The sequence below is a fragment of the Myxine glutinosa genome, chromosome 1, assembly GCF_964187855.1.
Source record: "Myxine glutinosa chromosome 1, kmMyxGlut1.1, whole genome shotgun sequence".
Lineage (NCBI taxonomy): Eukaryota > Metazoa > Chordata > Myxini > Myxiniformes > Myxinidae > Myxine > Myxine glutinosa.
In genome coordinates, this window is record NC_136261.1 from 305,346,855 (window position 1) to 305,365,415 (window position 18,561).

General features: G+C 44.3%; 1 protein-coding gene across 3 annotated transcripts in view; it reads left to right on the forward strand.

Annotated features, from left to right (window-relative positions):
• NCKIPSD (NCK interacting protein with SH3 domain) overlaps positions 1-18,561 on the forward strand; it is a 143,482-nt gene that overhangs the window by 22,139 nt on the left and 102,782 nt on the right. For all 3 annotated transcript variants that reach the window (XM_068135396.2, XM_068135407.2, XM_068135416.2), the window contains one exon: positions 11,863-11,972. In XM_068135396.2, coding sequence (XP_067991497.2) covers positions 11,863-11,972 — 110 coding nt within the window. The remainder of the gene's footprint in view (positions 1-11,862; positions 11,973-18,561) is intronic.

The window sequence follows — 18,561 nt, forward strand, 5'->3', positions numbered from 1 at the left end:
AGGTGTTTTTAATTCACATGGTGGTGAGGTGTTTTTAATTCACGTGGTGGTGAGGTGTTTTGAATTACGTGGTGGTGAGGTATTTATAATTACGTGGTGGTGAGGTGTTTTTAATTATGTGGTGGTGAGGTGTTTTGAATTAGTTGGTGATGAGGTGTTTTGAATTACGTGGTGGTGAGGTGTTTTGAATTACTTTGTGGTGAGGTGTTTTTAATTCACGTGGTGGTGAGGTATTTATAATTACGTGGTGGTGAGGTGTTTTTAATTATGTGGTGGTGAGGTGTTTTGAATTAGTTGGTGATAAGGTGTTTTGAATTACGTAGTGGTGAGGTGTTTTTAATTTCGTGGCTGTGAGGTGTTTTTATTACGTGTTTTATGGCTGTGAGGTGTTTTTAATTTTGTGGTGGTGAGGTGTTTTTATTACGTGTTGTATGGCTGTGATGTGTATTTATTACGTGTTTTATGGCTGAGGTGTTTTTATTACGTGTTTGATGGCTGTGAGGTGTTTTTAATTTCGTGGTGGTGGGGTGTTTTTATTATGTGTTTTATGGCTGTGAGGTGTTTTTATTACGTGTTTTATGGCTGTGACGTGTTTTGAATTACTTGGTGGTGCGGTGTTTTGAATTACGTGGTGGTGAGGTGTTTTGAATTACGTGGTGGTGAGGTGTTTTGAATTACTTGGTGGTGAGGTGTTTTGAATTACGTGGTGGTGATGTGTAATCGTCCCAAACTTCCAGTCTGCACCTACCCCTCCCATATGTATGTGCTGAGGGGTTCTTTCTTGAAAAAAAAAACATTCAACCTAAATTGCCTATAAAAATGTAATATCACAAACACAACAAACTGGACAAACAAGTACGGGAATAAATTAGTTCTTTGATTTTTTATTTTTTTTTCCTTTGTGGCAATACCACATTTTCGTTAAAAAAGAAGATTTTTTGCTCCTCTTGTAAAATTGGAACATTATCTGACTGGGCTTTTGTACGAGGGGGTTGGAGCACTGCTGAGCCATCACGTCTTGCTTGCGTTCCAGCTGGTTTGTGCAGATCTTGATGAATTGTCACAATCCCCACGTGTCATGATTTCACAATGTCAACATCTTCCAACCCTTCCCCCAGACCTCCCCCTTCTCCTTTTGGTAAAAATGTACCAATCTGCTGTGTGTAACTCATATCACTCAAATTTGTTGGAGTCAAACCGTTGGAATCCAGACTCTGCTTGGAAACCTTTTCTCATTTTCGACCCGGCTACAAACTGTCACCCTGGTGTTTGGCATGCAGGGGTGATTCGTCATTGTGTATGCCGTCCATCAGATGGGTGTTCAACTGGAGGACCTGTCTGCCAGCACTGTTTTTTGGTGGATGCTAAGGATCCCACATTGTCTCATGAAGACAACAACACACACAACAGGCATTTTAAGGCCATTTTCCCTGCAAGAGCGGGGGTTAGCCTTGCGGTCCCCATGACAATCTTCTCCATTTTGCCCTATTTTCTGCATCTCCCCTTGTTAACCCCCTTGCCCGCATTTCTTCTTCGACCATCTTTAGCCAAGTCTTTCTCGGTCTTCCCCGTCCTCCACTTCCTTCTGCATTCATTTCCATCACTCTCCTCAACCAGTCACTTTCATCCTTCCTCAAAACATGACCAAACCATCTCAAACTGTTTCTATTCACAGCATTCATCACAGGCTCTATTCCCATCATCTTTCACAATTCATCATTTGTCTTCCTCTCTCAACGATACTCCACGCATCCACCGAACCATTTGCATTTCCACCCTTTCCAGCCTTCGTTGTTGCTCTACGTTCATTACCCATGTCTTGCTCCCATAAATCATAACACTTCTCACACATGCAGCATACACCTTTCCCTACAGCTTCAACGACACTCCCCTCCTCGTCAGCACGCCACTCAGTTCCCGAAACTTCTTCCATGCACATCTCACTCCAGCAACCGTTGCCGAGTCTGATCCACCTTCTCCATTCAGCATGTCTCCGAGGTAACAAAATGTTTTCACACCTTCCAGCTTCACGCCGTCTCCAAGATCCAACTCAACATTTCCTCCATCTGCAGCTCCCTCTGTGCACAATTTACACTTGAATGTAGCTGCCACACTGGTTAATGACCCTCTCAAACCACTACATTTTTGATGAACCCACTCAGCGCACATTGTACATTGTACATTGAATGGAATTCACTCCGACACTCTTCCTGCACACAGCACACGGCCACTTCCCAGTTCTTTCCACCTCACCACATGCTTTACCACTTGCCATCACCTTTGTTTTTCCGATATTCACCTTCAGACCTTTTGTCTCCACACATTCCTGCCACTTGTTCATCTTCTCCTTCAGTCCATCCATACTTTCTGCAATCAACACCAGATCATCTGCATACAACAACTCCCATGGTAAACCCTCCTTTACGTTCCGAGCCAGCACCTCCATCACAGCTACAAATAGTAGTGGACTTAGTACCAACCCCTGATGCACTCCCACCTTCACCTCAAACTCACCACTGTTCCCGTCCTTCGTCCTTACAGCTGTGCGCGCTCTTTTGTACATTGCCATCACCACTCTGATCAACCATTCCTCCACTCCTAACTTCTTCAATGCCCATGTCACTACTTCAGGTGGAACCCTATTGAATGCTTTCTCCAGATCAACAAACCCAAGAAACAACTTCTTCCTCTTCTCCGTGTACTTCACCTGCAACTGCCTCACAATAAAAAGTGCGTCTGTCGTTCCTCTTCCTGGCATAAATCCAAACTGCATTTCGTCAATCTTCACTTTCTTCCTTATCCTCCTCTCCAACATCCTTTCCATTACCTTCATTCCATGCTCCAATAACTTTATCACTCGATATGAACCACAGTCCAGAGACAGTCCAGAGAACCACAGGACCTTTCCCCTTGTATGGAGGAACGAGGGAACTCAGTTCCCAATCCACTGGAATGCGGCCTTCTTTTACCACCAGATTGCAGATCTCTGTCATTCTCGTCACACCCCAATTTCCCGCTGCCTTCAACATATCTCCCACAACTCCTGTCGGCCCTCCCGCTTTTCTACTCTTCATTGCTTTATCGCTTCCTCAACTTCCTTCTCGGTTATCTTCTCTGCCGGTCCTAAAACTAGGTTACTCTCTATGTTGCCATCCCATTCATTCTCTGCATTCAACAGTACAGCAATACCCCGGCCTACGTCATTAATTGGTTCCATAAGCCGTGACGTAACTCTGTTTTTGACGTAAACAGGGCGTCATGCCTTAAAAATGCCTTAAAATGGAGACAAACAACGTAAAACCCATGCCTTCATATTATTCATCCAAATGATGGGAAGAGACGCCTTTGGGATGTTCTTAAGTGCCCGGGGGTTCGCCGCATCATGCACCAAGAGCAGCTTCAGCTTGAAGTCGCCGGTGCAATTACCCCCAAGCATTAGTGTTAGCCGCTCCTTCACGACTTTTAGCCTGGCATGGTCTTCTCCTCCTTCGAGATAAAGGATCTGTCGGGCATCCTCTTCCAAAAAAGGGCCGTTTCGTCGACGTTGAAGATCTGCTCGGGCAAGAATCCCTCGTCCTCAATGATCTTCAATGTGGCAGGAAATTCCTCGGCGGCGACGGTGTCTGCAGCTGCGGCTTCGCCCTGAATCTTGACGTTGTGCAAGCTGAAGCACCGTTTAAAGCGTGCAAACCACGCTTGGAAACACGAGCACTATCCTTCTTCGGACCCATGGCTAACACAGACACAGCAAAGGAATAATCACAAAAATAACAGTGTAAGGCAAAGCAAGCACGCGACCACAGCACAGGACAAAATGCATATGGCGTCGCCTTTGTTTTGAATGAGAACCAGCAGCTACGCGTACATATACTGTACGTACATTTTAAAAATATTTTAAATGTGCTTTTTATTGTATTTTAAGTTGTTTTTAGCTTCTTTTATTGTTAATTTTTATGTACTATTTTATTTATTTTAAATATATTTTAAGGAAAAATTAATTTTTTGCATGTCCTATTATGATCTAGGAGTGACGTAAAGTCGCACATAATGACGTTCGCTGAACTGAAATTTACTCTAGAAGAGTGGCGTAAAGTTGGATTTGACGTAGGTCGAAATGGCGTAAAACGGGGTATTGCTGTATTTCCATATATCTCTTCCATCTTCCTTTAATTCTATCTGGGTCCACAACGATTTGTCCCACTTCATCCTTCAAGCAACTCACCCCCATCACATCACACCTCTCTTTCGCTATCTGCTTTGAAATCCTGAATACCGCTCTCTGACCCTCTTCCAAATCCAAGCGTTCTCCGAACATTTTCCTGCATGCCTCCTGCGCCTTAGCTAACTCTTTCTTTGCAGCCTTGGCTGCCTTGTAACTTTCATGCTCTGCCTTTTCTGCCCCCATACCCTCCGCCTTCTGCCACTCCTTGAACTTCTTCCTCTTCTCGTCAATCTTCTTTCCAACTTCATCATCCCACCACCATGTTTCCGAGTGCCTCGGTGGTCCTTTTGTCCATCCACATACCCCACCAACGGCTCCCAACAGACTATCTTTCATTGACATCCAACCACTTTCAAGCTCAACCACATCATCCTCTACCATACTCAGCCTCTCTTTTAATGCCTCCCTCACTGTCACCTCTTTCAACCTCCACACCTTCATTGTCGGTTGGTACTTCACCCGCCGAGCTCTCCTCGCACCTTTCACCCTTATGTCGCAGACAACTAAGTGGTGCTGTGAAACAGCCTCCTCCCCCGGCATCACATTTGTGTCCTGGAGGTGACCCCTATCTCGCCTACGCACCAGTAGGTAGTCAACGGTTGTCGTCGACCCACCTGACGTGTATGTAACAAGCTTATTATCCTCTTTCTGGAACTGAGTATTACAAATCAACAAATCAGCTCCATCAGCAAACTCCAAAATCCTTTCACCTTCTCCATTTCTCACACCATATCCGTAACCCCCATGAACTCCCTCAAAACCGTCCATACTCCTTCCCACATGTCCATTTCCTTCTCCATTTCCATTTCCTTCATTGTCTGTCATGAAGAGACGGTAAATAATTATCGCCGGCACCTCAAACAAATTACAAACAAGTACAGATACATTCAAAGTATACCGCCCCCATGGCAAATACATAAATAACATCCTCCAGCGCGTCATTAATGGGGCGCCTTAGGGGCCCGGCGATACTGCCATGCAGCACATAGAGGCGGTATTGGGAGGGAGAGGCATACAATAATTGATTAATTGTGAAATTAGAATCAATAAATAATAATTGGAAAATATTTTCTTGATCAATTCGCTAATGGCATACCTCAACCACTCGTGTTTCATCCGAAGCTGTAACTTTTTGAAAATTAATTGTTATTAATCGAAGAAATTAAATTATTAATTTATTAATCAATAAATAATAAATCGATTTATAGATTAATCAGTAAATCAAAAATATCATTTATAGCTGAATCACTTGGTCATTGTCATGTCCGAATATTGGTTTCCTAGCTCAAAGGTGCCTGAGATATTGCCCGGACAAACAAAACAAACAAACAACCAAGAAAATAAGAAAGAAACCGGAGTGAAAACTGAGTACTCCCTTTCAGCGCGCATCATTGCCGGGCCCCCTTCGGTGCCCGGCAATGACATCATGCAGTGCCTGGGGATGGAATAGGAAAGGAGCGGTGTACAATTAATACCCTAATCTCCTTCAGTTGACCATAAGGCCTGGCTGGCAGATTCTTGAAAGATTTGGGCGGAAAACATTCCCCTGCCCGACCACCCAATAAGGTGGTTCTAATTGTGGTGGTAGTGGTAGTGGTAATAGTGCTATTTGGAGTCTATTTTGGGAACTTGATTTACTTTCATGTTATGCCAGGGTGAATTTTTTTTATTTATTCCAAATTATATTCCTGTTGTGTTCTTGGCATGCTTCAGGAAGCTGACACCAGAGGTGGATTTGTCAATCCCCGTAATCTCATCAGCATCAAATGTGCTTTGTAGGTTGACACTTGGAATGTAATCACCTATTGAGCTGCTTTCGGCTTGTTATGCCCTTCATGCTGCCTCTATAACTACAAAAGCACTGGGAGAGATTGTGCTGGAACTTAATGCATTGGATTTTTTCTTTTTGCCATTGGGGCAGATTTGAATTGAAGATGCAAATAATTAATTGGTGTGCATTCACGCACTGTATATCCAAAGGCCTCAATCAGTATTTTTCCCAGTTCACTCCGCGCATTGTGCTTGGAGGTGCATGCAGTGATTTAAAGGTGTATTTGGCAGCTGGTTTCTCCTGGGAAGCATTGATTGCATTCTAACTTGAAGTGTCCCGCCGTCTGCATAGTGCATGCTGAGATTAATAATTATCTTGCAGCTCTGTTACTACTACTACTACTACTACTACTACTACTACTACTACTACTACTACTACTACTACTACTACTACTCAGCCCCAATTACTCCCAGCTTATTTGAGGGTCGCCAAGGGAACGTTGTATGGCCCAAGATTTTCACCCACTGGCTTGTCTGACGTTCGTTTGAAAGTGTCGGGAATTTGTAAATTTGTTCAGGATGCCGAAATTGATTTGCCTACTCGTCGCAAAAGACATCGTGGGATCTTTAACGTACAGCAACTAATGCTGAAAGATGGGGCACATCGTTTTTAACGTTGATCGAATGGACAGCGCACGCATTGATGCAAAACACCTGGATGATCGTATTTTGCAGGTTTCAAAATTCAAACCCAAGCTCGACAGCTCAAAACTGTGTATCGCTGTTGGCTGTTATGGTGTCCCTCTCCTGCAGTTACATGAGATACTCATTTTCATGTACTACCGGAATTTTGTTTCCATATAATATGCAAAAATAACACTTGGTTTCAGCTCCGAATTTGGGGCTCATAGCACCAAGGCAGAGCCAGACCAATAGAAAGTTGAGACGATGATGATTTGGAAGCCATTTTGTGTCCATTGTGTGCGCGACAGTGTGCGTGGAATGTATTTTTAGTCTGACCCAATGAGGAGAATCCGTTAATACTTTTCCAATTCATTTGTGGATGAGTAACAGCCTATAACTATTTATTATCTGAATAAAAATAACAAAACTTTAAATGTACCGTACCTTTTTGTTCCAATTTTATTTTTCTCCCTTTCTGTATTTTCAAATATACTTTGAAATAATGGTTGGGGATGAGTCACAGTGGTCAAAGCAGAGAAAAAATTTAACTCAAAATTTGATATTGGGGCATTCCTGGTGGAACTTCCTGCCATCGTTCAACTTTCCTTGAGGTGGGAAGCTTGGGAATTTGCGATGGTGCGCCATTGGCTTTGCTCTAGTTTTTAGCTCACCTGCGCTGTAGTTCTAGGGAACTTATGTGATGGCGCATCGTTAATCCGTAAACACTTGCAACTTCTTCTCCGAAACCGCTGCTGGGATTGTGACCAAGCTTGGCACAAATTAATTATATTTGGGATGTTGCAACTCTAGTTTGTTCACGGCATGAAAAAGTCGGGATCTAAGGGGATCTACTGGGGGTCAAAGCGGATCCAGGTTTGACCTCCCCCCCCCCCCCCCCCCCACACCTCTTTTCCTTTTTTTCTACGTGTTCTAGTGTTCCCTGTCGGAACAGGGAACACTAGAACCTGTAGGACCCTGTAGGAATTTTCCTTTTTTTCTCTGAAACTACACACACAATTTTGATGAAACTTGGCCACAACCTTCATCACCTATGATGGACCAAAGTTTGTTCACGGCGTTAAAAAAAAAAATCGGGCCCTGAGGGATCTACAGGGGTGGGGGCGTCAAAAGAATCAGGCACAAAGGGATCTACAGGGGTGTGGAGGGGGTTGCCTCCCAAAATAGGTATGTGCTTTCTTCTCAGAAACTACACATGTAATTCCAATGAAACTTGACCACAGACCTAATCACCCGTTTTTTTACCAGTTTGTTCACATCATAAGAAAAATTTTGTTGGATAATGTGGGGATTGCCCCCCAAAATAGGAATTTGCTTTTTCCTCTAAAAGTTCACACGATTTCGATGAAATTTGACCACAACCTTCATCACCCATGATGTACCAAAGTTTGTTCATGGTACTAAGAAAATCAGTCCCTAAGGAGATCTACCTGGGGAGTATGGAGGGGGGGGGGGGATAGGTGGGTGGAGGGGTGGAGGAGAGCGTTGCTTCCCATAATAGGTTTTTTTGTTTGTTTGTTGAAAATCTTATGATTATGTTATTATGATTGTGCATGCTGCCCTGTCTTCAGTCCATCAGTCCATGAGTTCATTAACTTTTTTTTTTTCTCTGCTACTCCGGGGCAGCTCAACGGATTGTTTTGGAACTTGGCATGGTGATTCATGACATTGATGCACAAAATGTAATGGAGCCCTTTTTAAATTTCCATCCAGGCAGTGAGACAATCGGCCAAACAACTCGACATGTAATCGATTGTCCCGTCCCTGGTGATTAAGATCACTCGGGACACATGGTTTAACCAGCTGAACTCCCAAGACGACCTCCCGATTATGGCGGTTAATTTGTGCGCGCAGGATGGAAGAGATGCGAGGCATTTGACTAACGAAAACAAGGGGTTATTGCCGAAACCACAAACTCAACACAACAACAAAAATGCAACGATAATGATTCAAAGTATGTTTGTATGTATGACATACTAATTGAAAGTAAACCGTGGCTCGTCGGCTACCCACCTTGGCATACACGGATTACACGACACTGCTGGTAACCCCCTTCAGTCGTAAAAGCTGATGTGCTGTTGCACCTCTAGATCACCACGGATTGCAAAAATATTTTGCATGTGTTGTAACAACATGAAATGGAACACTTTTAGCACCCAGACAGAAAATGTGCTGGAAATGTGTATTTTGATGCACCCTAACCCTCATGCTAATTATCACATCATCATCCCTCGTGTGATAACCTTCGGTGAACATTTGAACAACGTTGAGCTACATTTTCACTGCTAGTAAATTGAAATGCTTCTATGTGTCCCACGGTCCACACTATTTATTATACCATTCTATCTTAACTACTGTATTATTTTACCTACCATCATAAACGTAACACTATGTTTGTATGTCCATCACATATGAGATTCCTTCACCTTTTTTTTCTTTTTCTTTCATTCTTTAATCTAAATGTCTTAATTTAACCTCTTACCTTGACCTCTTACCTTGACCTCTTACCTTGACCTCTTACCTTGACCTCTTACCTTGACCTCTTACCTTGACCTCTTACCTTGACCTCTTACCTTGACCTCTTAACTCGACCTCTTAACTCGACCTCTTAACTCGACCTCTTAACTCGACCTCTTAACTCGACCTCTTAACTCGACCTCTTAACTCGACCTCTTAACTCGACCTCTTAACTCGACCTCTTAACTCGACCTCTTAAATCGACCTCTTAAATCGACCTCTTAAATCGACCTCTTAAATCGACCTCTTAAATCGACCTCTTAACTCAGCCTAGCCAGAGGAGAGGGTATTGCATATTAGTTCTGTTTGTCTGTCCAGGTTGGCTTATTCACACAGAACATGAATAGGTGCATTAAATACATACTATTGAAAAACCATCAAACCCCTAAAACCCCTTGGAACCCGAGAAGACCATGTAGAACACAAGAAGACCATGTAGAACACAAGAAGCCCCTGTAGAACACAAGAAGCCCCTGTAGAACACAAGAAGCCCCTGTAGAACACAAGAAGGCCCTGTAGAACACAAGAAGGCCATGTAGAACACAAGAAGGCCCTGTAGAACACAAGAAGGCCCTGTAGAACACAAGAAGGCCCTGTAGAACACAAGAAGGCCCTGTAGAACACAAGAAGGCCCTGTAGAACACAAGAAGGCCCTGTAGAACACAAGAAGGCCCTGACTAGAAGACCCTGTAGAACACCAGAAGACCCTGTAGAACACCATAAGACCCTGTAGAACACCAGAAGACCCTGTAGAATAATAGAAGACCCTGAAGAACACTAGAAGACCCTGAAGAACACTAGAAGACCCTGTAGAACACTAGAAGACCCTGTAGAACACGAGAAGACCCTGTAGAACACTAGAAGACCCTGTAGAACACTAGAAGACCCTGTAGAACACGAGAAGACCATGTGGAACACTAGAAGACCCTGTGGAACACTAGAAGATCCTGTGGAACACTAGAAGACCATGTGGAACCCGAGAAGACCCTGTAGAACCCGAGAAGACCCTGTAGAACACGACAACACCCTGTAGAACACGACAAGACCCTGTAGAACACGACAAGACCCTGTAGAACACAAAAAGACCCTGTAGAACACGAGAAGACCCTGTAGAACACGAAAAGACCCTGTAGAACACGAAAAGACCCTGTAGAACACGAGAAGACCCTGTAGAACACGAGAAGACCCTGTAGAACACGAGAAGACCCTGTAGAACACGAGAAGACCCTGTAGAACACGAGAAGACCCTGTAGAACACGAAAAGACCCTGTAGAACACGAAAAGACCCTGTAGAACACGAGAAGACCCTGTAGAACACGAAAAGACCCTGTAGAACACGAAAAGACCCTGTAGAACACGAGAAGACCCTGTAGAACACCAGAAGACCCTGTATAACACCAGAAGACCCTTTAGAGGACCCTGCGGAAACCGTAGAGGACCCTGCGGAAACCGTGGCGGGCCCTGCGGAAACCGTGGCGGGCCCTGCGGAAACCGTGGCGGGCCCTGCGGAAACCGTGGCGGGCCCTGCGGAAACCGTGGCGGGCCCTGCGGAAACCGTGGCGGGCCCTGCGGAAACCGTGGCGGGCCCTGCGGAAACCGTGGCGGGCCCTGCGGAAACCGTGGCGGGCCCTGCGGAAACCGTGGCGGGCCCTGCGGAAACCGTGGCGGGCCCTGCGGAAACCGTGGCGGGCCCTGCGGAAACCGTGGCGGGCCCTGCGGAAACCGTGGCGGGCCCTGCGGAAACCATAGACGACCCTGCAGAACCTAAGAAGATCCTTTAGACTCCGAAGACACTATCACCTAATGCAGCTCGACTACAACTGCCCTCTATCAGGCGACGAACGTCTGTCCCACTTGGAAGTATACATTTTATGTTATCGATGGCGCTGACGCTTGCAATCCCAAAAAGCAATTAAACTCTGCTTTGTCTTTATTGTTATAAATATGCTGCGAGATATTTGACGTAAACCTGGGCAAAATTGAGTAGCCTATTCAACAACCGTGATGATCTCGCACTGTGAGTCGGCCTTGTTTAGAGGCTCGCGCTCGGTCAAGCCGACTTAACATCCACATTCGTTCAAATGTAATGATTGATACTGGAGGCTTTTAACCAATCAATTAATAATGTGATGATAAACTGGAAATAAATACGCATTAGCTTAAAGTGAATATGTACAACAATAAACTACTACATTTACCTCACACAGCCGTGATGAAGATACTTGCCCGTTTAGTCAATTGATTTTATTTTCCCAGATTCTTTCTTGCAGAATTTGTGGGGAACATGTGCATTGACATTTTTTCTGAGCGATTGATACATCCCCAGGCACAACACTCTGCCATTTTCTGATCTAAATTGTCAAGTCTTTTTGTGTTTGTTTCAAAACTCTGCTTATTTGGCTGAGTCTCTGCTTTGATGTGGCCACAAAATGGTGGCCACGCGTCACTTGATATTGGGGGAAAAAAGGAGTATGCCATTGTCACATCTCTCTCTCCTCTCTCCTCTCTCCTCTTTCCTCTCTCTCTGCACCAAGGCTTTCCCTAATCGTTTCTGGCTGAGGCTGTCAGTAAAATGTACCTTATTCCTGCAAATAGTAAACAGTAGGCGGGCGACACATGTTTTGCTTTGATAGATTCAATTTTTCTTTCAGGCCGACCTGGATTCTGTGGTCCTTTCCATTGACCGTGCCATCGAGACGATCCACAATTTGGCAATGGAGAATGGAGGAAAGTATACCTTGGAGCAGCGAGAAGTATTGCAGTGAGTTTTTGAACGTCTCTGTACCCTCTCTCCAAATGCCCCATGTTGCTATCGATGCAAAATTGTCACCTCGTAGATAAGTGCAACATATTTCTTTTCAGCTTTTTATGGTGCAGTAAACCAACTGCTTATGTTGGATGTAGTTGTTGTTGCCTTATAACATTGCCTTCAGAAAGTCTTCGCACCACACCCCTTGCCTTTTTCACATTTTGTTGTGTTACAGCCTGAATTTATAATTGATTTAAATGATATTTTTTGTCACTAATCTACACATAATATCCCATAACGTCAAAGTGGATTTTATCTTTTTAGAATTATTTTTTATTTTTTAGAAAGCACAGACGCTTACCACAAATATGTGAGGCGCGAATTGTAGAAGCGGGGACCGCAAATGTTGAGGTCCAACTGCACATATACATTCATACACTCCAGAGAAAAAGGAAAAAAAAAGAGCTGTCAACCTTTTAATTTTTTTTGTCATAACTATTTTACCATCTATCTATAATTCCAGTAATCTCTGTACGTTTGTACGTTTGTTTGTTTGTCTGTGACCGCTGTTTCTCGACAACCAGGGGTCCGATATACTTTTAACTTGCCAGGTATATTGCTGGGGACCCGAGGATGTGCCTTTTCAAGGTTTCATATTAATCGGACAATTACTTACCGAGCTATGTCCAAAAAACGATTCAACCAATCAGAGAGCAGCGAACTATCGCGTGTGCCGAACGTGGCGGACACACTCTGCCTCGGATGGCACATTTGAGAGCGTATTCATTTATTTCACGTTTGCAAACTATGTTGGCGTTAAACTATGTTTTAAAACTAATAAAAACGAATTTGCGATTCATTCGCTTTCCTGCGCGTTTGTGCACGCGATGGCGATTTCTTTACCAAACTCCGGAAGCCGTTCGCTTTGGACCAAACCATTTCATGTAAATAGAGGGGGGGGGGATATAATTTTAGATATAGATATAGTACGGGCAATGCCCTAGTCTATCTATAATTCCAGTAATCTCTGTTTGAACGTTTGTACGTTTGTCTGTGACCGCTGTTTCTCGACAACCACGGGTCCGATATACTTTTAACTTGCCAGGTATATTGCTGGGGACCCGAGGATGTGCCTTTTCAAGGTTTCATATTAATCGGACAATTACTTACCGAGCTATGTCCAAAAAACGATTCAACCAATCAGAGAGCAGCGAACTATCGCGTGTGCCGAACGTGGCGGACACACTCTGCCTCGGATGGCACATTTGAGAGCGTATTCATTTATTTCACGTTGGAAAACTATGTTGCCGTTAAACTATGTTTTAAAACGAATTCAAACTGCGATTAAATTAAAACGATTCATCCTAACTGCGATTTGCGACCTTCTGGACAGTGAAGACTTCACTTCCGGCAGCCAATCACAGAACGCTTTGTTGCGTAGGCGTGGCCGATGTGAGAGCGAGCGGAGCTGAGCGCGTTACGAGCTGACCGCCATTACGGTTCGTAATTCGATTTCTTATGCGCATTATTTCTCCCAATTCAGTCAGAGCGAAGGGCGGAAGCGAAGAGCGTTGTTTTTTTTGTTTACGGGCATACGGGCGGGGTAGAGCGTACGGGTAGCGTTTTTTGTTTTTTTTGGCAAGGAACGGGCACCCACGTACGGGCAATGCCCTAGTACATTAAAAACCACAAAAACACCTGAACATGCAGAAATAACAGTACAAATCAGGATGGAATAGTTTGTCCCTTGGCTTCCTTAAATAATCCAGTCTTTTGGTCAAACTTTCACAAAGCTTCTTGCACTGAGAAATGTCAATATTATTTTGGAGAAATGTCGATATTGTCCCTTTCATGTTTGACAGTTTCCCAAATTTGATCAGAATTAGCAAATTTCCTTCCAATAAGTTTGTGCTGAATATAGGCCGAAAGATGATCGATGGGGTTCAAATCTGGACTCTGACCAGGCCAGAACATGTTTCAGCGACTTTTTCTCCAACCACCTTTTGGTGGCCTTTGCAGTATGTTGCAGGGGTATTATCTTGTTGAAAAATGACTTCTTTGCTTTTCTCTCCAGAAAATAGCTTTTGGAGGCTGGAAAGTTATCCTTTCTCTATTTTCTGGTATTCTTTGGCAGTAATTCAATGTTCACACCTTATCAGCTCACCAACACCAGAGACAAAAATGCACCCCAGCCCATGATTCCACCTCCTCCATGCATCACAGTTATTTATTTATTTTTATTTTTATTTTTTTATACAAGATCGAGGCTCGTGAAAGAGCTAGCATTAATCACACAAAAAGTCAAACCGACACACAAAACAAGGGGAGCGGAAGACAAGATGGGGAGAGAGGGGGAAGGACACAAACACAACATTTGAGAGCAGGGACATTGAGAGAAATGTGGGAGGGAGAGGGCTTGGGGGGAGGTGGGAGAGGTATAAAACATATGGACACTGCAAGGACTTCCAGGAAAGAAGTTGGAATTTCAAAAAAGTATATCTGGAGTGAATTAGCGGGGGTAGAAAAGATCAAGGTTTTGGATGGGGGAAGATAAGAGATGGTGGTGAACAGCTGTTTTAAAGACCTGGAGGGAGGAGTGGGATTGAAGGGAGTGGGGGAGTTTGTTCCAGAGGCGGGAGAAAAGGGGAATGAAAGAGTGAAGGTGAGCAGAGAGCCTCGATTTTGGCAGTTTAACCATAAGAGGGTTGCTGGCAGATCTTGTGTGACCTGTAGGAATATTTGGGGGACAGAGCACAGAGAGAGCTGGGGGAGCAAGGCCAGAGAGGAGTCGGTAGAAGACAGAAAGACCACCAACCTGCCTGCGGTGAGTGAGTGAAAGGCCCTCGGAGTTAGCTTCATCGCAAGAGATTCCAATGATTCTGAAAGCTTTGGTTTCAACAGCGTGAAGCCGAGCTAGGTGTGAGGCAGGAGCACCGGCCCAGAGGGGGGAACAGTATTCCATTGAGCTGCGGATGAAAGCCTTGTATGTGGTGAGGAGCTCAGGTGTGCCAAGGAAGGACTTCGCACGACGGAGGATGCCCAGTCGGCGGCTGGCTTTGGAGGCCAGCTTGGAAATGTGGTTTTCCCAAGAAAGATCATGGCAGATAGTGAGACCCAAAAGCTTGAGCGACAGAACTTCTTGGAGAGGATTGTTGAGAATGTAGATGGGAGGGTTTTCCAGTCGGTCTTTTCGGAGAGACATAGTAAGAGTCGGAGATTTGTCAGGATTGAAAGACATGTTCCACTTGTTTGACCAGTCTGTGATTTTGTCCAGGTCTGCAGAGAGTGAGGAGGCTGCAGACTGCCGATCTGATGATGAGGAATGGAGCGGCAGAGAGTGGAGTCATCAGCAAAGAGACAGAAAGGATTTTCCAGAGAGTTTGAGAGATCATTGTTGAAGACCAGAAATAGCACAGGGCCCAGAACACTGCCTTGGGGAACTCCAGCCAGAACAGGAAGGGGAGATGAGAGAAATCCATTCAGGGCCACACGTTGACTACGACCAGAGAGGAAGTCCGCAAGCCATGCGTGGAGATTTCCATGGATACCATAGGAGGAGAGTTTGGTGAGTAGAGCTGGGTGCCAGACCGTATCGAAGGCACGTGATATGTCAAGGGAGACAGCTCTGATTTCCTGTTTGGCATTGAGGACCTCCATCCATTGTTTAGACAGCAGAAGCAACATGTCCAGAGTAGCATGACCTGGTCTGAATCCAAATTGATGATCAGAGATCAAGCCATTGGAGAAGAGGAAGGATTTGATATCCGAAGCAATGATGGATTCCATGACTTTGCTGATAATTGGGAGCAGGCTGATTGGTCTGTAGTTGCAAGGATCTGTTTTTGCACATTTTTTGTGTAAAGCAGTAATGTTTGCTGATTTCCAAGATGCTGGCAGATGACCTTGAGCAAAAGAGAGGGTGAAAAGAACAGAGAGAGGGTGAGATAGAACGGCAGAGCAGGATTTTAGGACCCGTGGGCTGATGCCGTCTGGTCCAGATGCAGAATCAGAGTCGAGGTTTGACAAAAACTTATCCACCTTGTCAGGAGAGAAGGACACAGAGTCCAGGAGCAGTTGAGTTCGACTGGGTATGGTGGGAACAGCGAGAGATGGGTTTGGGACGCAAGATTTTGAGGCAAACACAGAGTTGAGGCATTCGGCTTTGTCATGTGCGGTGTCAACTGTGTAGCCATTTGAGGTAAGGGAGGGGATGGAGGGGGAACAAACACCAGAAACGGATTTGACCAGACGCCACCAGGATTTGGAGGAAGGAGACAGTTTTGAGAGTTCATTCTTGAGTGTGGAGAGATAGTGCTTTCTGGTACTCCTGAAGGTAGACACACACTTCTTCCGAGCTTTGTGGAAGGAACTGAGATTGCCTTCAGTTGGATTTGCCTTCCTAGAGGCAAAGGCAAGTTGTTTCAGGGTAACTGCCTCACCACAAGATTCAGTGTACCAATGTACCATGGATGGGAGGAAGGGTAAGACAACTGAAGACGAGACTACTGAAGACGAGACTACTGAAGACGAGACTACTGAAGACGAGACTACTGAAGACGAGACTACTGAAGACGAGACTACTGAAGACGAGACAACTGAAGACATGAAGTGGATGCCATGCCAGATCGGTGCCGTGCCCGCAATTGAAGTTGAGTGGCTGAATCGATACATTTTAAGTCCCTTCTCTTATCTATTGGTGTGTCGAACAGCACAGCATACTGTCATTTTTAAACGAATGACGAGCTATATTGTGCTCATTTGATAAGCTATTGACATATAAAAGGGTGAAAGCTACTCAAGGTTGTTGGGTTGTATACATTACAGCACTGTAATCGGTACTCTTACTGACTCAAATTTCAAATTGGCAGATGTCGATTACCGAAAAATTGCCGATATTGACCCAGAGTAAATAAAGGGCAATTTCAGTTGATATACATTAACACATTTAAATGTTATTTTAATCGAAAGTATAAAAACCATGTACGCTCACCAGAGATGATTGTGAAACTTGTTAAAAATGTGGCGATGTTATGGGGACGAAGGGGCAGATTTGTTTGATTTGTTTGATTTTGCTGATTTGTTTGCCTCTTCATTCCTGGATGAAATTGTACATGAAACTGGATGTGAAGGCAGGCTATTGTGGCTTCTACCCCCTGCTTCGGACCAACCTTGAATAATTTATCCGAAGTCTGTTGGACTGACTTTATTTTCTTCTGCTGATAAAGGTCTTTGCAACAGTTAATGGTATCAGCAACTTGGGAACTGGAACTGTGGTCTCTCCTCGGATCATTCTTGCTCAAAAAAAGCCAAGTTACTTAAAAAGACATTACTTCTATAAGCCATTGCTTCCGTTGCTGAAAACTTTTGGCATTCGTTTTGTAGTTAACAAGAAGAAAATAGACATAAAATGTCATAGCCCCCATTGTGGTTTGAGTAATTTTGCTGTACAGAGATAAAGGCTGTCAGTCGGCCATTTTTGGTCGGATTACAAAACAAACTCTTCTGTATTTGTATGCTCAAGTGTCGTCTTTGTGCCAGGTTTGAACAAAATCAGTCCATGCATGGCCGAGAAATGGTTGGGGTCACATTTACGTAACAAAATGGTCGTCCATCGGCCATCTTGGATCGTACCTCGAAAGAAAATGACTTGCATATGTAAGCTTATCATTCATTATATGTGTGCCGACTTTGAACAAGATCGGTAAATGTAAGTCCGAGAAATAGTTGAGGAAGGACGTATTCAATATCGGGTTGTTGTTTTCTTTTTTTTACAACTAAAATGGCTGCCAGTCGGTCATCTTTGATTGCATCATGAAGCAAAATGATGTGCATATGTATACCAGCATGTTTTGTCTTTGTGCCAAGTATGAACGAAATCGGTCCATTCATGTCCGAGATATGGTTGCGGGCGCGCGCACACATGCACGGACAGATGGACGAGACCCAATCCATAAGCCCCTGTTTTGTACTTCGTCCAACAGGTGGCTAGTAATCACTGGGGTGGTTTTTCAACAGGAAGGGCTTCTTCATCAGCTCGGGACTCAAAGTAATTCGCTTGGAGCATGACTCTTATCGGACATCGCAACGTCACGACTTAAAAGCGAAACGTTGCAACTTCTCGTGAATCTTTGTTTCCTACTTGATGAAGGACTTTGCAGAGAAACAAATAACTGGAGTAACGTTATTCGAGACCAAGGTATGTGTGTGTCTGTGTGTCTGTGTGTCTGTGTGTGCATGAGATCATGTGTGTTCCCAGCAATGATGCCACTCAGCCATGTGCTCCATATGAAAGAAGACAGGCCATGGGAATGTTCTTTATAGCCAGACGGCTTGCGGCTCCTTGCCGTTCAAACCCTGTATAGTGTTTTCTTGTGCAATAATTTCTTTACGAACGACTTGATGTGATATATCTGTTTCATTTCAGTCTTTGGACTGCATAATAGCTGCACTCTTGAAATTCTATTTTCTTTCAAAATGTTTTTTCCATGTTCCTTTGGTTTGATCAGACTATGTGACAGAAGCCTCGACACAAGTTACACCTGCTTTTAAGGACATTTGTTTGCTCTGTTCCTGACTACCTTTTGGGAATCCCTCCTTCTGA